The sequence below is a fragment of the Mirounga leonina genome, unplaced genomic scaffold (assembly GCF_011800145.1).
Source record: "Mirounga leonina isolate KUSES-001 unplaced genomic scaffold, KU_Mleo_1.0 Mir_200, whole genome shotgun sequence".
NCBI classification, from domain to species: Eukaryota; Metazoa; Chordata; class Mammalia; order Carnivora; family Phocidae; genus Mirounga; species Mirounga leonina.
The window spans coordinates 6,724,214-6,749,452 of record NW_023270503.1 but is presented as its reverse complement, the minus strand read 5'-3'; the positions used below and the strand labels follow the sequence as shown (position 1 = coordinate 6,749,452).

At 40.3% G+C, this 25,239-nt stretch overlaps 1 protein-coding gene across 1 annotated transcript in view; it reads left to right on the top strand.

The window, feature by feature from the left end:
* The window catches only part of CRLF3 (cytokine receptor like factor 3), a 36,511-nt gene that overhangs the window by 5,081 nt on the left and 6,191 nt on the right, over window positions 1–25,239 (top strand). Inside the window, exons 2-6 of the mRNA XM_035027777.1 lie at window positions 7,435–7,642; window positions 10,790–10,877; window positions 11,351–11,528; window positions 14,732–14,954; window positions 15,648–15,780. Coding sequence (XP_034883668.1) covers window positions 7,435–7,642; window positions 10,790–10,877; window positions 11,351–11,528; window positions 14,732–14,954; window positions 15,648–15,780 — 830 coding nt within the window. The remainder of the gene's footprint in view (window positions 1–7,434; window positions 7,643–10,789; window positions 10,878–11,350; window positions 11,529–14,731; window positions 14,955–15,647; window positions 15,781–25,239) is intronic.

Here is a 25,239-nt window from a genome sequence, read left to right as displayed (position 1 = left end):
ACATAGCATACTAGTTAAAGACTGGGACAGATCTAGAAGTCAGCAGGGGAAAAAAAATTATTTCAGAAAACCAAGGCAGGAAGTCTTAGTAGCTCAGCAAAGAAAAGAACGCTATTATTGCTTCTTTTATCTCCCACTTCCCCTTCTGCTACCCATTTTCAAAACAGTCCAAAAATCTGTCTGAAAATGATGTTACTGTAATAGTACTTATCATAGTGTCCTAAGGAAAGGTTAAATCTAGAGCTGGGAAAAACCAAGAACAGATGAAATAATTTTAAAATAACCTATAATTCTACTACTTACTGACAACCACTGTTAACATTTTGGTGTATCCTTCTAGACATATTATTTTGCAAAATTAAGGGACTACTATATATGCAACTTTGTATCCATTTTTTTTCTTTTGGTTAGTATTATATGGAGCATTTAGTAACTTATGGAGCATTTGTTGGCGGTAGGCTGAGATGTATTGACTTAGGTATGCCAAAATACTAGAAGCAATGCTCTAGAAGCAAAACTAAATAATCAACAGCCACGGGTGGGGAGAAAAAGCTGAACACATATTTGTGTGCAGAAGACCACATGTTTACATTGGCTTTTCAGTCATCTTTTCTCAAATAAGTCTTTTCACAAACATCTTTAAACATGGCACTCTGAAAGCTGCTTATTGAGTCCAACACTCACTTGAAATAGAGAAGGATATAGATGAGAATTAAAACATGTATTCTGAATCAATAATGTTAAAATCTGTGATGTTAGTTAAAAAGTGTGTGAATGTCACAGAGGTGCCCAGGTTTTCTCTGTGTAGATATTTTTTTCAATGTAATTGTAGTATAGATATGATTTTGATAGAGAAAGGGGCGCCTGGGTGGCTCAGTTGGTTAAGCCTCCAACTCTTGGTTTCGGCTCAGGTCATGATCTCAGGACTGTGAGATCCAGCCCCGTGTAGGGCTCTGTGCTCAGCACGGAGTCTGATAGAGATTCTATCCCTCTCCTTCCCCCTTGCCCCTCCTCTCTCTCTCCTCTCTCTCTCCCTCTCTCTCTCTCTTGCTCTCTCTAATAAAAATAAATAAAATCTTTAAAAAATTTTGATGGAGAAAAACTATTATCACTCTACATCTGATAAATAATGTGGCTAATTTATGATCTAAAAAGCCAAATGGACCACTTATGTTTTCAGTTATTTTACTTTGTTAGCATTTGCTCCTATTAGCCATGAGATCTTGAGAAACTTATCTTTTTTTGATCCTCAGCTTGCCTTATCTGTACAGTGAGGATAAGGATAGTACCTGCTTTGCTTGGCCAATGTGGGAATTAAGATGAGGAATATATTTAAATGCCTGGGACATACAAAGTGCTGAATAAATATTACCAATAATAATAATACCAATAAATATTGTTATTCAAAGTGACATCCCCTCCCCTACTTCTCCAAATGGTAACTTACTCTTTAAATGTCTTTCCCAGCAGAATGCCCTTTTTGAGCTCAGATGGCAGTTTGTGGCTCTCCCACTTAATGTAAGAACTTAATACATTTTATTGTAGTTACATGTGCATGCAACTAGCTCCTTTACCAGAATGACAGTTTTTTTGAGGTTAGGCCCATGCTTTATTCATCTTTATAACCCCAGCTCCTGGCATATACTAGATCTCAATAAATATTGAATGAATGCCGTTATGAATGTTGTGGGTGTAATTTTGCAGACATTCTTTTTAGATTGTCCGTGGTCTTGATTATATGTACCCTATTCATTAATGCAGATAATCAAGAATTAAACTTTTGTTTTATCATATGGTTTGGTTATTTGCTGCTACATAATAAACTGTACCAAAGCGTAACGGCTTAAAAAGCAATCTTATTTGCTTACTTTGCTGGGGATCGACTGGGGCTTGGTTGGGCAGTTCTTCTGATTTTGCTGGCAGCACTCATGTAATTGCAGTCAGATGGCAGCCAAGGCTGGAATGTTCAAGAAAGAACATTCACTTATCTGTTTGGAGACTTAGTGGCTGCAGGACTCCATTGGAATGCTGGCATGGCTGGACCTGGATGCCAGTCTTCTTCCCTTCCTCCCACCTTTCCCACTCGTCTACTCCTTGCACTCTCCAGAAAGGTAGCCAGACGTCTTACATGGTGGATCAGGACCCTCAAAAGTGCAAGAGTGGTGGTTGCCAGGCTGCTAGACCTAGAGCTGGCACAGCCTCCATTCCACTCTGAGCGATGCACTTAGGCCTGCAAGTACTCATCACAGCCCCGCTGTTTTCTCAGGGAGAGGACTGCACAATGATAGAGTATTAGGATGTGTGCTTCGTGGTTCACTGGGGGCCACTAACATAACAGACTGCCAAATCATATAATAAGGATTTTCTTTCTGAATGTTTTCAAATAGGCATTAAAAAAAAAAAAAAAGGCAAGATGGAAATGTGGCAGCACTTATGAGTCCATAAGGGTGTCATACAATTCAAATTCTCTGTCACTTTACTAGCTTTCTGATGTGGGCATGTTTATCTCTCTGACTCCAGTATGTTACTCATCTACAGATGCTTTCTTCATAGGGTTGTGGTAGCATTTAAATGAGACCATGGGTGTAAGTAGCTGGCACACAGTAGGTGTTCAGTAGATGATAGCTGTTGCTGTATTATTATTGCCATCGTCATCATTATCTATTATTTTTAGTGACTAATGTCTTAGTGTCAGTGTGAAGACAAGTAGCTAATGTAGTATATGTCACATGAACTGAGAAGAAACATTTTGGTTAGCTTTTTCAATTTCAGTTGACTATTTTATATGTTTACTTTGACTTTTATTTTTGATTATTATATTCTTGTTAGCTAAGTGTTTAAAGCCAGTGTCTAATTTTAAAATAGTTTTGGGGTGCCTGGCTGGCTCAGTGGGTGGAACATATGACTGTTGATCTCAGGATTGTGAGTTTGAGCCCCAAATGTTGGGTGTTGGGTGTAGAAATTACTTAAAAATAAAATCGTAAAAATAAAATGAAATCGTTTTAGTTTCCTATTACCAAATGGGAAAATAAATTCTTAAACTTGAAGGATAAAAATTATTTTCTTCTATAAAGTCATAAAAATGCATGTTTTAGAGGAGATTGTGGTTACTTAATTTTCTAAAATACGCTGTTATATTTATTGTATTATATTGATATAGCAACTTTATATTGCCACTGAAGACCACAGATGTTTTAAGTCAAATTCTACATAGGTTTTATGACTTTGTTAGTAGCTAAACTCTGGAGGAAAATATGTCAGTCACTGTTGTCTTGGAGGGCTATGAAGTATGTATTTACTAGACTTTTGCAAGCCTTAGTATTGATGTGTAAACTTGATGACTTTTTGGCATTTTGTGAACTCATCCTCATGTTAAAACTTCAAAATACAGTTGCTTAGGGATTAGATTAAACTGCAGTAAAGGTAACTTATTTTTTAAAAAGATTTATTTATTAGAGAGAGTGTGCGTGCGTGTGAGCGAGTGTGCGTGCATGCATGCGCTCAGGGGGAGGGGCCAAGGGAGAGGGAGGGAGAGTCCCAAACAGACTGCACAAAGTGCAGAGCCTGATGCAGGACTCGATCCCATGACCCTGAGATCATGACCTGAGCCTAAATAAGAGTCAGACGGTCAACTGACTGTGCCACCTAGGTGCCCCAGTAAGTAAGTTTTAATGGTCCATTACAGTAGACGCTTTAGTGGAAAATTGGTTTGAATATTATTAATCAGCATAAACAGTGTATATGACAGTTTCCTTTTTAAGACCTTGAGTTGTGTATCATTTGTATTCTACTTAAATCTGCTTTGTTACTATCTGTAGCAGTTGTTTTGCCCTAGAATGGCTAGATAGCATTTGGGGCTGTGTGGTTGTCTACCACATGATTCTTGATGCAAGGATAAGAAATACAAGTTACAGCAGGAAGTGTTTGCAGTCAGTACATAATTTCTAGGTTTTCCTGGGAACTCCTGAAAATGGGAAAAGTGGAAAGGCCATGGGCCTTGGAGTCAGACTATTTCTGGCACTGTGAAGCCTTGGGAAAGTTATTGACTTCTTCAAGCTTCACCCTCTTCAATGTAGACAGTAGAGACCACCTCTCAGAGTCATTGTGAAGTTAATGAGCTGACAGGGCACACATGGACCGTGGTACCACATCAAATAAGAAGAAACCACTCAGCAGTGAAGTCCGAGGTTTAGTTTCATCAAGCAAAGCAAATGAAACAGCAATGGTTGGTATTCTATGAACGAAAGGGACTACGTTTATAATGGAAGTGTAGGAGGTGCATTTGGAAATGGAGTCTCCCCTGCCCAGTCCTCTCACTGCTTTATGTGCACATACTTCCTCTTTTTCTTTCCTCTGAGGTTCTGAAACAAAAACAAAACATAGTTGAGCTCTGAAACTGTTGGAGCTTTTGAATTCTTTCTAAAGAGGAAATTGACTTTACCTAACCAATGCGCTTCCTGTGTATGCCGTATCCGTTAAAGAGTGAGACGGGACTTCATTGGTATACTTCTCAACTGCAGAATTGCCTCTTGGTGGTGGGGGTGTGAACTGTATTACGGTGCTTCAACATGTCTTCATTTATTTTGTTATCTGTAAGGTCTATCGTGATTCACCTGGGGATCTTGTTTAAAATGTAGATTCTGATTCAGTAGTTCTGGGTGCGGCCTAACAGTCTGCATTTCTAACAATATCCCAGGTGATGTATCAAAATCATAAAGCATGTAGGGGCACCTGGGTGGCTCTCATTAAGTGTCTGCCTTCAGCTCAGGTGATGGTCCCAGGGTCCTAGGATGGAGCCCCGCATCAGGCTCCCTGCTCTGCGGGAAGCCTACTTCTCCCTCTCCCACTCCCTCTGCTTGTGTTCCCTCTCTCTCTGTGTCTCTCTCTGTCAAATAAATAAATAAAATCTTTAAAAAAAAATCATAAGTCATGCTCTCCCTGGTTCTTTAAAAAGGTCTTAAACATGTACATGGTTAACTTCATTTTTATTCAACATTTATTTGCCAGGTGCTATGTATGTTAGGGCCTGAGTCTTAAGGACCCCACAGGTAAGTAATGAACCTGAAAGTTTTGAGTATGGCCCCCTCCCTTTTCTTTTTTAAATTTTGGTTTGGATTTATTTCATAGACGCTCCATAGTACAGAGACTAGTTAACAATTAAACTTATATTAGGGTCTCTCTGTTTCTTTCTTTCTTTTTTTTAAAGATTTTATTTATTTATTTGACAGAGAGAGACACAGTGAGAGAAGGAATACAAGCAGGGGGAGTGGGAGAGGGAGAAGCAGGCTTCCTGTGGAGCACTGAGCCCAATGCGGGGCTCGATCCTCATACCCCAGGATCAGGACCTGAGCCAAAGGCAGATGCCCAACGACTGAGCCACCCAGACGCCCCGGGTCTCTCTGTTTCTTTATGATTTAAGGAATTCCTCCATTTACTGCACACACACTATTGTAAGTTACATCACTGTCAAAAGGAGAACAAGTTATTTCCATGATCCATTTCAGCCAATCAAACTGTTCCTTTTTTTTTCCCCTGTATTTTTTTGTACTCCTTGAGCATTGACATCTTTTGTTTTTACATGGTTGTGACACAATCTCTGGATTCTGCTTTTTAAATTTAGTATTAGAGAATAGATGGAAAACTCTCTAAATTTCTCTATTAACTGTGGAAATCCTGTGCTTTGTGGATTTTCTTGGACTTCAAACACTCTTGGAAAGATAAAGTTAGCAAAAGGGTTAGAGTAGTAAATGTAATAATGTCATTATGAAACTAATATGATAAATATCTGCAAAGTAAAGTATGTGTTTGCTTTGATTCAGCTATTTGGCTTTTAGAATTTTCCTGTTAAGTGAGAGTGAATTGTGTTGTCTGTATCTTTAAAAATAAAAAAAAAAAGTGTTGTATCTGTGTAGACAGCTGGTTTGTTTCCAAAATAAGTGTGAGCTGTAAAGATTTCCCTGTCCTGTCTCCCAAAACAGCAGCTCTTAATCTGAGCTCTGTGGACCTGATGGCAGCGTTTCTCAAAGTGTGGGCTGCAGAATCACAGGTGTGCTTGTGAAACTCGAGAACTCCATCCATACACTCCAGCCCTCCTTGAAGGTTCTGGATCAGTATGTCTAGGATGGAGCCCTGCAATCTAAATTATATCAGGCAGTCTACATGATTCTTCTGCAAACCAAGTTTCAGAATTACTGCTGCAGGCAAGCCATGGTTGAGATTTGAGGGAATTTGTAAGTTCTGAAATTGAATTAATTTCTTTAGGGTATGGAGTATTCATTTTATTGGGAAGAGAGGGTCTGTAAACCTTTCATTGAGATTTGCAAAGAGGAACATGACTCAAAAAAGATTAAAGTATTGTCCCAGAGATGTGTTTTCATGAACACTTCTCTGCCTTCTATGAGCCTCTTTGAATTTTAAATAAATTCTTAGCTGTCTCCTAGTATAATGAGGGCATCTTATCCATTAGGTGATTTTTTTTTTTTTAGTATCATGGCTTTCTTTTATTTATTATTTATTTATTTATTTATTTTAGAGGGAAGCGTGGAGGAGTGGAGGGAGGAGGGGCAGGGGGAGAGGGAGAAGGAGAGACTCCACACTTAGCATGAGTATGACATGGGGATCAATCTCATAACCCTGAGATCATGACCCGATCTGAAACCAAGAGTCAGGCACTCAACTGACTGAGCCACCCAGGTGCCCCTATACTATGGCTTTCTTTTTTTTTTTTTTTTAAGATTTTATTTATTTATTTGACAGAGAGACACACAGCGAGAGAGGGAACACAAGCAGGGGGAGTGGGAGAGAGAGAAGCAGGCTCCCCGCTGAGGAGGGAGCCCGATGCGGGACTCGATCCCACGACCCTGGGATCATGACCTGAGCCGAAGGCAGACGCTTAACAACTGAGCCTCCCAGGCGCTCCTATACTATGGCTTTCTGATTTACCATTTATTTACTACTTTTCAGTAAAATGAATTTTAATCCCCTCCTAATTTAAATTTTTTTGTACTGAAACATACTGTTGCCAAGAATAACTTTGTGCGGATAATGATACTTTCTAATATTTTTTCATTGGGAACTACAATGTGCCAGTTATTTTACCAAGTATAATACAGATTATTTAATCCTATTAACAGCAATTCCATGAAGTAAGCATTATATTCATTTGACAAATAAGGAAATTGAGGTGTGGAGTGCTTAATTAACATGACCAAATTGACGTAGTTTGTGAATGGTGGAACCACGGTTTGAGCCCATTCTGTCTTCCCTGAAGGCCAGTACTATGCATTTCTGCTGGTTTATGCAAATGAATCACATTCGATTTGTCAACAAAATGGAAGATGACCACTGTGTAGTGCCTTGGGATTAGGGGTCATGCCTGTGGATTAGCCTTTTCTGGAGATTCTGATTCTGTGTTTTTATGTTCTTCCTTTTCAGATCAAAGAGAGTGCATCACAGACAAGAGATGTCCTCAAACAGCATTTTAATGATTTAAAGGGAACCCTTGGGAAGCTCCTGGATGAGCGATTGGTGACCCTTTTGCAAGAGGTGGACACGATTGAACAGGAAACTATTAAACCTCTAGATGACTGCCAGAAGCTCATAGAGCATGGAGTTAATACTGCAGAGGACTTAGTCCAAGAAGGTGGGAGTCCAGGGGGCCTGTGAAGTGGGGCACATTCAGATTGGCCCTTTGCTGATTTCTCAGGGTGCCAGCAGGCTTCTTGCCATCTGTGGGGCGCTTAGAATGTTCCTACTTCAGGATAGTTTGTAATATAGGATGACAGATACACAGTGAGGTATCCCAGGGTGAGTGCAGTTGAAGTGTTAATTATAATCATTTACAAAACGAGGCGTAAATGTTTTTTCTCAAATGGTTTTATGATAGTATCTTATTTACTGTTAACACTGTGACTTTAAAGTCCTTTTGAGTCTGTTCAGATATTTTTCAGAGTGTTCATAGAATTTAATTCCATTGTTAGTTTTAGAAGGTTAAAAATTATGATTGGTGTTTACTCCTGAAATCATAGTGATTATATACCTATGTGCAGCCAATTACTGTGCTTAAAGCATGCCCAGATCTTGCCTTGCTATCTTCCTGTCTTCACATCCACCTTCCTCCTTTCACACAGATCTTTGTCAAGTACATTAAATCAAAAGGTAACGGTTCTGCCCTTTGGGGTTCACAGCGCAGAGAGACGTATGTGCCGAGAGAGATCTAAGACTTACAAAGAAGGGAAAGCGCTTAGCTGTGGGAGAGTGTAGGATAGCTTTCTGTGGGAGGAGTTCCACAGAGGCTCGAAAGAATTCATTAAGTGGACAACGGAAGAAAAGAGGTAACAGCACGATTGGAAGCAGAAGTAACATCATGAGTGAAGTGAATGGCATATCAGGGCTCTATTGAAGTATTTTAGGCAGTGGAGTTACACAATCGGATTTGCATTTAAAAAAAAAATGATGCTGGGGCGCCTGGGTGGCTCAGTCATTAAGCATCTGCCTTCGGCTCAGGTCATGATCCCAGGATCCTGGGATCAAGCCCTATATCGGGCTCCCTGCTCAGTGGGAAGCCTGCTTCTCCCTCTCCCACTCCCCCTGCTTGTGTTCCTTCTCTCGCTGTGTCTCTCTGTCAAATAAATAAATAAAATCTTTTAAAAAAATAAAAATTAAAAAAATGATGCTGCTCACAGTTTGGAGACTGTAGTAGAGGTCCTAATACTGGAGGTCAGAGAGGCCAATTGGGAAGATATAGCACTAATCCAGACAGGAAATGATGAAGGCAGTGAGCTTCATCGTGGTGGAGATGAAGTGGAGCTGATTTTAAGACTTTTCAGAGAGGGGCGCCTGGGTGGCTCAGTCGTTAAGCGTCTGCCTTTGGCTCAGGTCATGATCTCAGGGTCCTGGGATCGAGCCCCGCATTGGGCTCCCTGCTCTGCGGGAAGCCTGCTTCTCCCACTCCCACTCCCCTTGCTTGTGTTCCCTCTCTCGCTGTGTCTCTCTCTGTCAAATAAATAAATAAATAAATCTTAAAAAAAAAAAAAAAAGACTTTTCAGAGAGAAAATTATTGACAATTTTACCTCTATCAGTGAGTGTTGATTATTGGTGATTGCCTGGAGATAGGTTGGAGAATAAAGGGAAGGATTTAGGATGACCAAAACCAGCCAGATTTTGGATGACCAGTTTGAATTGTGCTGTTTACTGACATAGGAAATAAACGAGAAGGGTGGGCTTCAGTGGGTAATAAGGCATTCAGTTTGGGTCTTTTGAGTTTGAGGTGCTGCAGATGCCCAGAAGGTAGTTGGGCATGTGGCATGTGGCTTAGGAGAGAGATCAGTATGGCAAGATGGCAATTGATGGTGTGTACATCAAGTCTGGATCCATGGGAGTAAGTAAATCTTCCAAAGCTGGTGTATGATATGAGAAGAGAGGGTGGCAGAGGCCGCCAGCATTGAAAGGATGACTGAGGAAAAAGGAGCCAGAGACTGAATACCGCCCATCCCACACTGCGTGCCGATGGTGGCATGGGGTGAAGAGGGTGCATGGCTCACAAGGCTGTCACTCTGACTGGAAATTCATCCCCTTTTAGTCCCATTTAGAATGTGGCACTGCTGTTATCTTTACATGCTAATGACATTTTGTCTCATCTTCAGTGAGAACTGCTTATCTGCCACTAACCGTAACAGTGCCTTCGAGAGAATTCTTTTTAGTGGGGCTACAGAGTGTCTTTCCCGGGAGACTTTGCATTTGGAAACAAACCCAGAAGCAGTTCACAGGGCAGAAGTGTACACCCATCACCCTGAGGACTGAGAAATGTTTTTATTTTAGAAAATAAATCCTTTGAGGCACAAACTTGTTTGTTACAGCATCTGATGCTTAAATGTTTTTATACTTCAGAAATATTCTGAATTTCAGTCTCTTTCCTCCCTCCCAAGGGATAAAAACTTATTTATGGAATTTTGAGGACTTTGAGGCAGTGTTCAATATGCCCTGTTTTCCTTTTGGTGATGGAGAATGTCATGTCATGTGGTCCCAAAAAACTTAAGTCACTCCAGGGCACATTCAGATGGAAAAGAGTTCTGGTAGTATTTCTTTGGGGCTGTGGAAGGACATAGAAGTTGGTCATTTTTTTTAATGTCTTTAGATAGCTTTTCCTTTTTATTTTTCTGTGGAATAATTTCTAATATGTGATATTCTTTTAGGAAAACAGCTGTATCATTTGACTTTATAAGACCCCTTGCCCATGGGGCGCCTGGGTGGCTCAGTCAGTTAAATGTCTACCTTAGGCTCAGGTCATGATCCCTGGGTCCTGGGATCAAGCCCTGCATCGGGCTCCCTGCTCAGCGGGGAGTCTGCCTCTCCCTCTCCCCCTCCCCCCTATTTTCTGTCTCTCTCAAAGAAATTAAAAAAAAAAAAAAAAAGACCCCGTGCCCTATTTTTCTATCAGGGTAACTCCTGTTGGAGTTCTGTAAATGAAGATTCTGTAGGAGCGATGGAAAAAAGGACCTGGACCTTCTCCTTTGTATAAAATTGGTCGACAAACCAGATTTCTTTGTGTAGAGCAGAATCTTCCATCTCTGGTAAAATGTTACCATTGTGTACCCCTTTTCTTTGTGAGCTTCACCTTAGAGTCACTTCTAAAATAGTTTCTACTTTTACTTTTTGGGAACTTGACTGTGGAATCACTTAAGAATTATTTGTGAGAAAACCAGAGACCCACCTAGACATGGGCTATAGTGATTACTTTATAATGTGACCGTTTTTTTGCTGTATTTATTCTCTCATTCTTGATTGTAGGGGAGATTGCCATTCTTGGTGGCGTAGGAGAACAGAATGAAAAACTGTGGAACTTTACCAAAAAGGCCTCACACATTCAGTTGGACAGGTAAAGGAGTTGGTGCCGTTCAGGCTTAGTTTTATGCATTTAAACTGCCTGCTTTTTTTTCCCCCCTTATTAAAGATTCTGAGTAAATGAGATAGAGAATATATATATCAAGGTTCATTGCCCAATACCAGTATTAGTGGTATGAAACAGTAGCGATTGTGAGTTTTGGCATAGTATTACTGTAGATTTTCTTCAATTCTAGTGTGTAAGAGAATTACTAAATTTTAGAAATTCTGAGCATACTGAAACTGATTTTTTGGTATAAACTTGACAGTGGTGATCCTACCAATTTTCTCTTTTCTTGCTTATATTTATTTGGGAAGAGAATCTGTCTTCCAAAGCCCCTACTGCCATTAGCATTATTTCCTGAGGGCTTTAGCATCTTTATGTCATATGTGACTGATCTAAACTATGATTCATATTTTTAATCCTCAGTTAAGAGCCTCATAAACACATAAGCTTTGTTTCCTCAGCTTACCAGAAGTGCCTTTACTGGTTGATGTGCCTTGTTTGTCTGCTCAGTTGGATGATTCAGTTCTGAACATAGTGAAAGACCACATTTTCAAGCATGGAACAGTAGCATCTCGCCCACCAGTACAGATCGAAGAGCTAATAGAGAAACCGGGAGGCATCATTGTTCGATGGTGTAAGGTGTGTAATTAAGACTTGTAGATGTGACTTCAGCGTTATGGATTTGAGGTCTGAGGGTCTTTTAGGTTTTTTTATTAACTACCTTTGAACGTTTTCTTCTCTTCACAAACAAAAGTCCCTTTTGCTTTACAATTAAAGTCACAGGGAACTTGAAAGCAGGTAGCTCTTCAGTTTGAGGTAAATAGTTGTGAAGGTACCTTTAAGAATCTCTGTATCACAGCAGTGTTTTCCATCACAGATTTCCCAAACTTAACCCTTAGTAAGTTGAAGATCTCTCCCATTTCTGTTGATTACAAAAGCCAAAAGATGATAACGAATATTGGGTCCCTGATATTTTCTGTTCCACACTGAACTAATGCTTCTGAAGTAAAATCCTAGGGACGCTTGGATGGCTCAGTCAGTTGAGCATCTGTCTTCGGCTCAGGTCATGATCCCAGAGTCCTGGGATGGAGCCCTGCATGGGGCTCCCTGCTCAGTGGGGAGCCTGCTTCTCCCTCTCCCTCTGCTCCTCCACCTGTTTGTGCTCTCTCTCTCTCACTCTCTCACTTTCTCAAATAAATAAATAAAATCTTTAAATTTTTTTTTTAAGGTTTTATTTATTTATTTGAGAGAGAGAGAGAATGAGAGACAGATAGCAAGAGAGGGAAGAGGGTCAGAGGGAGAAGCAAACCCCGCGCCGAGCAGGGAGCCCAACATGGGACTCGATCCCAGGACTCCAGGATCATCCTGAGCCAAAGGCAGTCACTCAACCAACTGAGCCACCCAGGCGCCCTAAATAAAATCTTAAAAAAAAAAAATCCTAAAATGTGGTTTCGTCACATTCTCAGCATTGCTGGGAATTTTCTGTATTAAATCATGTTATGTATATGAGTTACCATATTGTAGATAGAAACCATGTCCAAATGAATCATAAGTGTCTTGGCTGTTGACAAATACATCATTCAGAATGGGTGCTCAGCTTCTGGAAATGATTGATTTTTCTTAAATGGATTTTTTTTTAAAGATTGTATTTATTTATTTGAGAGAGATCATGAGCAGGGGGAGGGGCAGAGGGAGAAGGACAAGCACTCCCCACTGAGCAGCGAGCCCAACACAGGACTCGATCCCAGGACCCTGAGATCATGACCTGAGCCTAAGGCGGACATTTAACCAACTGAGCCACCCAAGTGCCCCTAAATGGATTTCTTCTTAAAGATTTATTTATTTCCTTGAGAGAGAGAAAAGGGGAGAGGGGCAGAAGGAGAGGGAGAGAGAAACTCAAGCAGACCCCCTGCCAAGCAGGGGAGAGGGGCCCAACATGGGGCTGCATCTCACCACCTTGAGATCAGACCTGAGCCGAAACCGAGAGTCGGAAGCTTAACCAACTGAGCCACCCAGGCACCCCTTAAATGGATTTTTTTGCTGAGGCCTTGTTATAGAAGAAAAAAATAGAGATTTTTTTTGTTGGTTTAAAACAAACACTCTTATTTCATTTTTATTCTTTTCCCTGTCAATGGATCTAGAGTTTCCTTTTTTTTTTGCTATAAACATTAGTATTCATGTTCCCTTGTGTACATGTATAAGAATTTTTCCTCAAGTATATATCCAGTAAAATTATGAGGTCCTAGAGTACTGGATCTATACTCTACTAGAAATACCAAATTTCGGGGGTGCCTGGGTGGCTTAGTCATTAAGCATCTGCCTTTGGCTCAGGTCATGATCCCAGAGTCCTGGGATCGAGCCCCGCATCGGGTTCCCTGCTCAGCGGAAAGCCTGCTTCTCCCTCTCCCACTCTCCCTGCTTGTGTTCCCTCTCTTGCTGTGTCTCTCTCTGTCAAATAAATAAATAAAATCTTAAAAAAAAAAAAAAATTCTCCACTCTAAAAAAAAAAAGGAAAGAAATACCAAATTATTTTCAATGTTTCCTTCTACCAGCAGTGTTCCCGGCACTCTGCATCCTGACCAAAACTTGGTATTGTCACACTTTACATTTTTGCCAGTATGGTATCTCATTCTGGTTTCAGATTGCATTGTCCATATTACAAATTTGGTTAAATACTTTTATGTATTTTTGGTTACGTATATTTCTAATTCCATGTTTATTTGTGCCTTTTGTACATTCTCTTATTGGGTGGTTCCTCCCCTATTAAGTTTTAAAGGAGTCCTATATATATTCTGGGTATTAATTATCTTGGTTTTGTGAATGATGTAGTTGTGGGATTCTTTTTTTTGTTTTCTAAAGATTTTATTTATTTATTTGACAGAGAGACAGTGAGAGAGGGAACACAAGCAGGGGAGCGGGAGAGGGAGAAGTGCTGAGAAGTGCTGAGCAGGGAGCCCGATGCGGGGCTTGATCCCAGGACCCTGGGATCATGACCTGAGCTGAAGGCAGACGCTTAACAACTGAGCCACCCAGGCACCCCAGTTGTGGGATTCTTATCTTTGAGTTTCCAATATTTTATCTTTGGCATTATGGTGTAGAAAACATGCCATTTCGGAGTGCTAGGGTGGCTCAGTCGGTTAAGTGGGCAGCTCTTGATTTTGGCTTAGGTTGTGATCTCAGGGTCCTGGGATCGAGCCCTGCAACAGGCTCCACACTCAGTGGGGACTCTTTTTGGGGATTTTCTCTCTGTCCTTCGCCCTCCGCCCCTCCCTGCTTGTGCTCGCTCCTCTCTTTTAGAATGAATAAATAAATCTTTAAAAAGAAAGAAAAAGAGAACATGCCATTTCTTCAAAGGAAGCCGAGTTCTGCAAATCAGACTGGGGGTATATAACACATGGTTCAATAAAGAAAAGGGCAGTAATGTTGACATATTTCCTATGACCTTCCTGAGAGTAGCCCAAATTCAGCACGTGGGCTTCTGTGCTCGGCCCCAGAATTCTTAAACCATGATGCTGAGAGAAACTGTTCCCTGATTTTTTTTTTTTTAAGATTTTATTTATTTATTTGAGACAGAGAGAATGAGAGAGAGAGAGAGCACATGAGAAGGGGGAGGGTCAGAGGGAGAAGCAGGCTCCCTGCTGAGCAGAGAGCCCGATGCGGGACTCGATCCAGGGACTCCAGGATCATGACCTGAGCCGAAAGCAGTCGCTTAACCAACTGAGCCACCCAGGCGCCCCTGATTTTTTTTTTTAAAGATTTTATTTTTTGATAGAGCAAGAGAGGGAACACAAGCAGGGGAGTTGTTCCCTGATTTTTATCTAACACAAAGCCTTTCTCCTTAGGTGGATGATGACTTTACAGCCCAGGATTACAGGCTCCAGTTCCGCAAATGCACTTCAAATCATTTTGAGGACGTATACGTAGGCTCTGAAACTGAGTTCATAGTGTTGCACATAGACCCCAACGTTGATTATCAGTTCAGAGTGTGTGCCCGAGGAGATGGCCGACAGGAGTGGAGTCCTTGGAGCGTCCCCCAAATGGGTCACTCCACGTTGGTGCCTCATGGTATGTTGCTTTCTCACTCCGAAGCCTAACGATGTCTCGGGACGCTGGTGCCTGCGCTCAAGTTCGCACACTGACAGCTGGGTTTTCTCTCGGTAAAACCTGCGTCGGTGAGAACAACATGAAACATCTTCTGTTCAAATTACTTCACGTGAATCTTGAGACATTTTCATCGGTTCTTATCTCGAGTCCAAAAATAGTGTCAGGCAGGATTGTTAGCATCCCCTAAATCCAAAGATTTTAAGTGTTGCAACAGGATACTGATTAAAAAAAAAAAAAAATGGGTACTGATTTTTCCAAACCTTCAATTACTTTCTGGATGGAGGTCTTATGATTTGAATTTGGTCTGTCCTGTATTACTATTTTAAAATATTCAGACTCATTTGTTAATTAGCTGTTAATCAGGTTGGAGTAAGCTCAAACAATTATGCTTTACCCTGATTTCATTAGACAGGAGATAATACTCATTGATCTTCCATCTATTCCTGCCAGAATTATGCAGGAATAGACTAACACATTTTTTGTGATTTTTAGGATTAACCAGGATACCCTGTCACTGAATCTCTTCTTTTATGGGACTTGTCCGTGACCCCTAAGAGTAGCCTCTTCTGCTTCCAAGTTTTATTTAATGTATCTGTGTTGAAGATATACCTCAAAAGGTTTTAATAATTTTCGATATCTTTGCTTCCTAAAAAGAGTGGACAGCTGGCTTTGAGGGGTACAGCCTGAGTAGTCGAAGAAATATAGCCCTCCGGAATGATTCTGAATCCTCGGGTGTGCTCTACTCCAGCGCTCCAACTTATTTCTGTGGGCAGACATTGACATTCAGGCAAGTAGATCTTACAGTATGTTTGTCATGGCTTAGGCAGTAAAGTGACGTGCATAGAACACATGTGAGCTTTGGATTCAAAGTAGACTTGAGTTTATTTCATCATTTATAGGCAGTGTTACTTTGGGGAGAGTTCCTCATTTCTCTTTGCTTTGGTTTTCTCAGATGTGTTCATAGAGCTATTATGAAAATGAACTGAGATAAAGTATATAAGATGTCTTGCTTATGCCTGATACATAGCACGTACTTATTATGTTTGTGTCTCTTTTCTTCTTGGGAGATAGAGGTAAGTAGACTACCTCTCAGAAGTCAGTCATAAAAAATCAGAGGCCAAGAATTTTTTTCCTTTGTGAATCAATGTGAGCAGGTGTCTGTGAGAGACAACCTGTCAGTGTAAACGTACTGAGAATTACATACATAATGTATATAATTCTCTATAAAATATATGTGTACATACATATATATATGTATGTAATTCTCTGTAAAATAAAACTGAAGGGCGCCTGGGTGGCTCAGTTGGTTAAGCAACTGCCTTCGGCTCAGGTCATGATCCTGGAGTCCCGGGATCGAGTCCCGCATCGGGCTCCCTGCTCGGCGGGGAGTCTGCTTCTCCCTCTGACCCTCCTCCCTCTCATGTTCTCTGTCTCTCATTCTCTCTGTCTCAAATAAATAAATAAAATCTTTAAAAAAAAAAAATAAAAAAATAAAAAAAAATAAAACTGAAAGCAAGCGCTCCTACCACCAATCAGTTTTCTATTTCTTTATCCATTTCTTCTTGTATTAGAATAATTTCCTTGTTTTCATGTTCTGAGATGGTCCTATTTCTGAATAGCTCTTCCTAGAAAGCAAAGCCCAGTTTTGTTTTTTCTGTTTTGTGTTGTTTTAAATATTTTATTTATTTGAGAGAGAGAGGAAGAGCACAGAGGGAGAATGAAAGGGAGAAACAGACTCCCCACTGAGCAGGGAGCCTGATGTGGGACTCGATCCCAGGACCCTGAGATCATGACCTGAGCTGAAGGCAGATGCTCACCCTACTGAGTACTCAGGCACCCACAAAGCCCAGTTTTGATGTGGAAAATCAGGGAAGCAAACTGTCCTCTAATTTTTAGGTCTTGAGATCATGAGGTTTTATGGTGAACGCTTGCTCCAAGTTCCTGTTGTTGTTCTCATCTCAGTCCCTTGTCATATGAAGCATGGAGAGTAACTGAAAGCTTTATGTAAGCTAATGTGGCCGTGTTCTCCACCAGCCAAGTCATTTGAACTGTCAACAGTTCTCAGAATGCACTAGTTTACACTTTGTCTCATTTTGACATCTCCTCTCACCCCTTATATTATGAAGAATGACTCAATGACCAGAAAAATACCAACAAAGAGAGGGAGAAATAAAGAGTCTAGTACCTGAAGTCCACTTAGTTATTCCCCAAAGGGGAATTCTTGAGTTTTGTATGCTGACAAACGCTTTTTCTGCTTATGTCCTTTGTTTATATACTGCCATTAGTGAGTCTCCTGAGAACAGTGTGCTCCCATGTGATGATAGGGCTTCCTGAGTTGATACATTCAGGTCAGATATCTCAGACAATAAGAATAGCAATCATAGTAATAATAATTGCAGTTAATAATTAAATAGCATTTATTACGCATGAGGTACTGTTTTAAGCACTTTACTTATATCAACTCATTTGATTCTTACAGTAGCCCAATGAAATAACCCATTTTAGGGATGAGGATACTGAGGCGCACAGAAGTTAAGTCACTTACCCAAAGTCACATAACTGGTAAATGGCAAAGCTACTCTATATCTTTTCATTTTGTCTTCTTCATGGGAGAGTAAATGTGATTCTGGTTGGTGTTGGAATCTACAGTTTCTCTACGTCAGTATCCTTTAGCTCTTTTCCTTTTCCCTCCTCTATGACCTTCCCCCCAGCTGGTGATGGCCTGATGCTCTCCTGCTTTTAAATCCTTCCTCTGTGAACATGGGAAGGTCTGATGGATGGCATACTTAGGTTTGTTTTTTCCTATTATTCAATAAATATTTAAGACATTGGAAATTACCCAAATTGATGTAAATCCACTTCCTATCCGTGGACCATGGTGTGACATTTAGTAGGCCTCAATAAACCTTTAGTTCTTCCTCTTCTCCCAGAGATGTCTGGCCGGGCCCCACTTGGGGTGATTAACAGAAACTTCGTTTGACTCACTATTATTGTAGCCAGACCTTTGCATTTTTGTCATTTTTCTTTTGAACGTGGAATGAAAACGTCTTCTGTCCCTGTTGGAAGGAATTGCAGGCATCAGCAATGAATTCAGAAGATTGGGGGGTGGAGGGCGGCCTGTATGGGGGAGGGGGCAGATGGGTCTACTTGAGTAAATGTAAACTTTATTCAGTTTTTTGGCGTGTCTGAAGGCCTCACAGTTAGAAAGAAGATTATGCTTCTGAAGGCAGTGCCCTGTTGCTCAGCCCAGTCTATTCCTGCTGAAGTTGCTGGAATGCTGAAGTTGCTGGAATGGGTAGAGCTGTGGAAACCAAGTAACCTGTTACTGGCAGGCTCTATCAGTCTCTAGAGCCCACTTTCATTTGGTAGCCAGGTCTGCTAAGCAACCCCCTCCTGCTAGGCCTCTCCTTGATTTTCTGTCTGAACATTCCTACTTTCCCTTTCCTTGCTTCCAAGATTTGCTGATCTTACCATTTTTTTTTTAAACCAAACTTTTACTTTCTCTTCTCTACCACCTCCTTTCTTTAAAACAGCATCCTTTCAAATAGCCTGCTTTAATCCTCATAGCCTAGGAGGTTATTGTCTTCCTTTTACATAGGAAGAAAAAGAAGCACAGGGACCATGGGACTTGCCAGTATTTGAATCCTGCCAGTCTAGCCCTGAAAGTCTGTGCTCTTAACCCTGTGCTGCCTGCCTCCCACAGGTCACCTGAGGTGGTAAATCAAAGGCCAATAGGCTATTTTTTATTAATAAACTTTTTCTTTAAAAGAACATAAAAAATTAATGTTACAGTTAAACATTTTTTTTTTTTAAGATTTTATTTATTTATTTGACAGAGACACAGCGAGAGAGGGAACACAAGGAGCGGGGAGTGGGAGAGGGAGAAGCGGGCTCCCTGCCGAGCAGGGCGCCCGATGTGGGGCTCTATCCCAGGGCCCTGGGATCATGACCTGAGCTGAAGGCAGTCGCTTAACCAACTGAGCCACCCAGGCGCCACACAGTTAAACAGTTATTGATTGCTGTGTAACAAACCACCCCAAAACTCAGATGCTTAAAACAATAGTCATTTATTTTGCTCAAGAAACTGCAGTTTGGGGCGCCTGGGTGGCTCAGTAGTTAAGTGTCTGCCTTCGGCTCGGGTCATGACCCCAGGGTCCTGGGATTGAGCCCCACATCGGGCTCCCTGCTCGGCGGGAAGCCTGCTTCTCCCTCTCCCTCTCCCCCTGCTTGTGTTCCCACTCTCCCTGTCTCTCTCTGTCAAATAAATAAACAAAATCTTTAAGAAAAAAAAAAAAGGAAACTGTAGTTTGCAGAGCTTGGCAAGGACAGCTCATCTCTTCTTCTGTGTCAGTAGCTGGAGTGGATCTACTTTCAAAATGGCCCACTCACATGGCTGGCAAATGGATTCTGGTTCTAGTTGTCTCTCGGTGTAGGCATCTCTGTGGGCTGCTTGGGCTTCCTCACAGCATGGTGGCTGGGTGCCAAGATTGAGCATCCGAAGAGATAGGAAGTGGAAGCTGCAGAAGCCGCCAGTTTTTTAAGGCCTGGGCCTAGAAAATGACATAATATCACTTCTACCACATTTTACCCTTCATTCAGAGCCTAGATCCCAGAGAAGGGACATAGGCCCCACTTTTTGATGGCAGAAGTGTCAAAGAATTGGGGGGCTTTATTTTAGAAATGCTATGATTGATAGCTGTTAGAAAGGGGTCACTTGGTTTAATGCTCACCTTTGTTTGGTTAAGTGTTAGCATGACCTTTTCTGAATACGTTTAAGCTTGAGGAGATCTTTCTTTTTCTGTATAAGACTGGTCTCTGTCATCACCAGGTATATCTTCAATTCTGTTAGCTCCTTATATTAAAAAAAAAAATCTTACTAATTAATCATTCCTGGGAAGATTAGGAATAGGGCATAGTCCCTACTAGGATTAAGAAGTTAATTTGTTTTGGGGTACCTGTCTGGCTCATTCAAAGGAGCATGCAACTCTTGACCCAGGATCATGAGTTCGAGCCCCACATTGGGTATAGAGATTACATCAATAAATAAACTTAAAAAAAAAAAAGTTAACTTAGGGTCTTTGAAATCTTGTTGGTTTCTCCTTATATTAAGACAGAATGCATTGTCCTGGGGAGAATCCAGCTTTGCTGGGTTTTACTTTTTGCCAAAGTTGTCCCCTCTAGAAATAGGGTATTAGTCCTTTAGGTTAGAGTTTGGCTCTTATGACAGACATGGGAATGCCAGACAGCAGAATTTTCCCCACAGACTCTTGATTATATAGACTTGGGTGAGGTAAGACAGCTGGTTTCCTAAGTAGATCTCCTTTCAGATTCTATACCCTAGCTTTTAGTTTGTCTGTGGATGGGGGGTTCCATGGTATCATGAAGGTGTATCTGCTTTAAAGTGGTCACATATAACAGTTCTTCCAAATAATCTAAGGAATGTTTCTTAGGCCTTTTTCCCATCCATACTTTATCTGTCTTAAACTACTTATTTTTAAATGTAAGGACAGATCTGATCAACTCCAGTCTCATTACGCTAATCATTTCATTCAACCTTTACTCCGTTCAGATGGTATCTATAGTATTTGGTATTGCCAGGAATGTGAAGTTTAAGAAAAAGAAAACAAAAACAAAAACAAAAACAGAATCTTTGACTCAATATAGAGTAGGACATTTATAAATTAGTATAAGAAAGATCCAGGGGCAGTGCCTGGGTGGCTCAGTGGATTAACTGCTGATTTCAGCTCAGGTCATGATCTCAGGGTCATGAGATTGAGCCCCGAGTCAGGCTCGGAGCTCAGCATGGAATCTGCTTATCCCTCTCCCTCTGTTCCTTCCCCTACTCGCATGTTCTCTCTCTCTCTCACACAAATAAGTGAATAAATAAAATCTTAAAAAAAAACATCCAGATGCTGTGCAATATGGAGGAAGGAAAAGTTACTTCTATTTTATTTTTTTTTTAAGATTTTATTTGAGAGAGAGAGCATGAGAGAGGGGGGTAGAGGGAGAAGTAGACTCCCTGCTGAGCAGGGAGCCCAGTGCGGGGCTTGATCCCAGGACTCTGGGATCATGGCCTGAGCTGAAGGCAGATGCTTAACCAACTGAGCCATCCAGGCGTCCCTGAATCTGGATATATTTTAAAGGAAGGACTGACAGGATTTACTGGTGGATTGTTTGTGGTAAGTGAGTCAAGTGTGACTGCAGGGTTTTTGGTGTAAGTAACAGTTGGGACAGAATTGTCATTTACTGAGGTCTATAAGACTGTAGGAGGAGCATATTTCTGGGTGAATAATCAGTTTGTTCTTTCACAAATTAAATTTGAGTCCCTTGTTGGACCTACAAATGAAGATGTGGAGTAGACAGTTGGATACACAAATCTGGAGTTCAGTGGAGAGAGCCAGGCTGGAGATACTAATTTGAGAGTTTTTAGATGAAAACATTTAGATTAAATGAATATCTAGGATTGTGATTTCTGGGTCATACTGTGTTTGTTTATCTGTCTAAGGAACTGTCAAACTATGTTCCAGAGTGACTGTGCCATTTTACATTCCCCCCAGCATGTATGAGATTTTCAGTTGTTCTTCATCCCTGCTCACATCTAGTATTGTCAGTTGTTTAGTTTTCACTTTTTTAAAAATTTATTTTATTTTATTTTATTTTTATAAGTAGTCTTTGCACCCAACGCGGGGCTTGAACTCACGAGCCAGCAAGGCCCCCTTGTTTTTGCTTTTTTTTAAAAAAGATTTTATTTATTTATTTGACAGAGAGGGACACAGTGAGAGAGGGAACACAAGCAGAGGGAGAGGGAGAGGGAGAAGCAGGCTTCCCGCGGAGCAGGGAGCCCGATGTGGGGCTCGATCCCAGGACCCTGGGATCATGACCTGAGCTGAAGGCAGATGCTTAACGACTGAGCCATCCAGGCGCCCCTTGTTTTTGCTTTTAATTTCAGCTATTCTATATACATGTAATTGTACCTTATCGTGGTTTTAATTTTCTTTTTAATAGCCAAAGATAGTATCTTTTCCTGTGCTCACTTATGGGCCATTTGTATGTCTTCGTTGGTGAAGTGTCTTTTCAAATCTATTGCCTATTTAAAGCAATTTTTTTATTATTGAAATTTGATTAATATAAGTCTGTTGTTAAGTATGTGTTTTGAAAGTGTTTTGTTTTGTTTTGTTTTTTTACCAGTCTGAGGCTTGTCTTTTCATTTTCTTAGCAATGTTTTTTGTAGAGTAGAGTTGTTAATTTTGACGAAATACAATTTATCCATTCATCCAGTGCTTTTGGTGTTGTATCTGAGAAATCTTTGCCCTAATGCAGGGTCACGAGATTTTTTCCTATGTTTTCTTCTAGATGCTTTATGTTTTTAAATTTTACATTCAGATCTATAAGCCATTTTGAGTTACTTTTATTTTATTTATTTATTTTTAAAAGATTTTATTTATTTATTTAACTGACAGAGGGAGACAGACAGCTAGAGAAAGAACATAAGCAGGGGGAGTGGGAGAGGGAGAAGCAGGCTTCCCGCCAAGCAGAGAGCCCGATGTGGGGCTCGATCCCAGGACCCTGGGATCATGACCTGAGCTGAAGGCAGCCGCTTAACCAACTGAGCCACCCAGGTGCCCCTTGACTTACTTTTAGTATAACATGTAAGATATGGGTTGAATAGGGCTTCGGTTAGGATCTGGTCCAATAGGCCTGCACTATTTGTTGAAAAGACTGTCCTCTCTCCATTGAATTGCCTTTTCACCTTTGTCAAAAATCAACTGACCGTATCTGTGGTGATCTGTTTCTGGACTCTGTTTCATTGATCTATGTGTTTCTCCTTTCCCAGAACTATAATCTTGATTGTAGCTTTATAGTAAATCTTGGTATCAAGTAGTAGGATTCTTCCAACTTATTCTCTTTTTGTTTTAGTTATCCTAGTTCCTCTTTCTTTCTATTTAACTTTAGATTCAGCTTGTCCATTTCTAAGAAAAGTTTTTTTACTGGGATTTTGATTGAGATTGACTTGAAGCTCTAGATCAATTTGGGAATAATTGGTATTTTAATATTTTGATTGTTCCAATCTGTGGATATGGTATATTTCTTAATTTAGTTTTTAAAAAAATGTCTCTCATCATTGTTTTGTCATTTCTCTTTTTCTTGTCTCATTACACTGGCTAAAGAAGTATGATTCTGAATAACAGTGTTGAAAGCTGACATGCTTATTCCACATCTTAGCAGGAAAGCATTCAGTCTTTCACATTAAGTATGATGCTAGCTGTAGGGTTTTTTTGTTTGTTTTATTTTCTTAAGGGTTTTACTTTTAAGTAATCTCTGCACCCAGTGTGGGGCTCGAACTTATAACCCTGAGATCAAACATCACATTCTCTACTGACTGAGCCAACCAGGCGCCCTAGCTGTAGGTTTTTTGTAGATACCTTCTATCAGGTTAAGAAAGTGCCCTTCTAGGGGTGCTTGGGTGGCTCAGTGGTTGGGCGTCTGCCTTCGGCTCAGGTCATGATCCTGGAGTCCCTGGATCAAGTCCCACATCAGGCTCCCTGCTCAATGGGGAGTCTCTTTCTCCCTCTCCCTCTGCTCCTCCCCCGACTGTGCACTCTCTCACTCACTCTCTCTCTCAAATAAATAAAATTTAAAAAGAAAGAAAGAAAGGAAGTTCCCTTCTAATTGTGCTTTGCTGAGAGTTTTATCCATAAGTGAATGTTTAATTTTGTCTCATCATTTTTATACATCTGTTAACATAATCATACTGTTTTTCTTCTGTTAATATGGTGAATTACAATGATAGATTTTTGAACATTGAACCAGCTTTGCATTCCCGAGAGAACCTCCACTTTGTCATATATTATCTTTATATATATTGCTAAATTTGGTTTTTAATCTTTTGTTGGGGATTTTTATATCTCTTCATGAGAGAGATATTTATCTTTTTTCTTATGATGTTTTCGGTTTTGGTTTTGACCAGCCTTACAAAGTGAGGCAGGAAATGTTTCTTCCTCTTTTGTTTCCAGAACTGTTGGTGTAAATTTAGTATTATTTCTTCCTTAAATATTTGGTAGAATTCACCAATCAATTTGCCATCCTAGAATTTTCTTTGTTGGAAGATTTCCAATTTCTGTAGTAGAGGACTATTCAAGTTATCAGGTTTGTTTTGAGAGAGGGTAACAGCTATTTTAGGATTTGTATAGTGAGCAATATATTTCTGTTTCAGATATATTTCAGAAATCCTCCTTTCCAATGACTTGACAAGGCAGCCCTTCTTTTTCTTATTCCTGACATGTCAAGATGTGCCATGACCTCTTTGTTGATATATGGCTCATTCTCTATTCTTTGGGCTAGTGTTCCTATTAGTGACACACAGACTAGCTGGCTGTGTTCCTGGAAGCACTTTGCAATCTTTCCAGCAGTGTGAGGGTACTGACGTCACTGCATCCTTGTCAGTATTAAGTATTGCTGTTTTTAATCAATCTGTAGCTGCTAGGCTAAAATAAAATTTTCATTTTATTTCTTGTATTTATCATAAAGTTGGATATTTTTCATATATTTATTAGCTAAGCAACTGAATTTTTGAATTTTGCTCCAAGCATTCCCTGCGAAGAAAAACATTACAGATCGTGTAAGAAAGAGGATGTGTCACTTAAATACAATCAGAGTTAGCCAAAGTGCAGAGTAATAGGGATAACAGATTAGCCCTCTTGTTGCCATCGAAATTGCTCCTGTTTTGGGCCATGTTCTCTCTCATAACAGTTTACCTTTGAGAAAAATTATTACCCAGGACGTTCTACTCCTTTACTCTGCACAGTGTATGTATTTCTAGTAGCTTGTCCATAAATTAATTTTTTATTAATTGTATTTCAGTTGTACATGCATTAGAGGAAGTCACTGTACCCTACCATAAATTATCTTGTATAGCATTTTTCTTTTTTATATAGTTTCTTAAAAACTGGTTTTATGTGAGAGAACAACTACAATAGTGTCTGAGTATATACTGTCCTGACTACTTGTCTTACAACTTAAAAATTCAGTGATTTTAAACCTCCATTCTATTTCTTAGTGAACTATGAAAATAATTCTATGTCTCATTTATTAGCGCTTTAGTTTCCTGGTTCATTCCATGTTCAGAGCAACTTTTGTAAACTTTTTATGTCGTGCTTATCTTTATTACATGCTGTTTTCGTGAAAGATGCTTTTAGGAATTACTTTGTAATTTATTCAGATTAGGAGTTTTTTTCTTTTTTCTCAC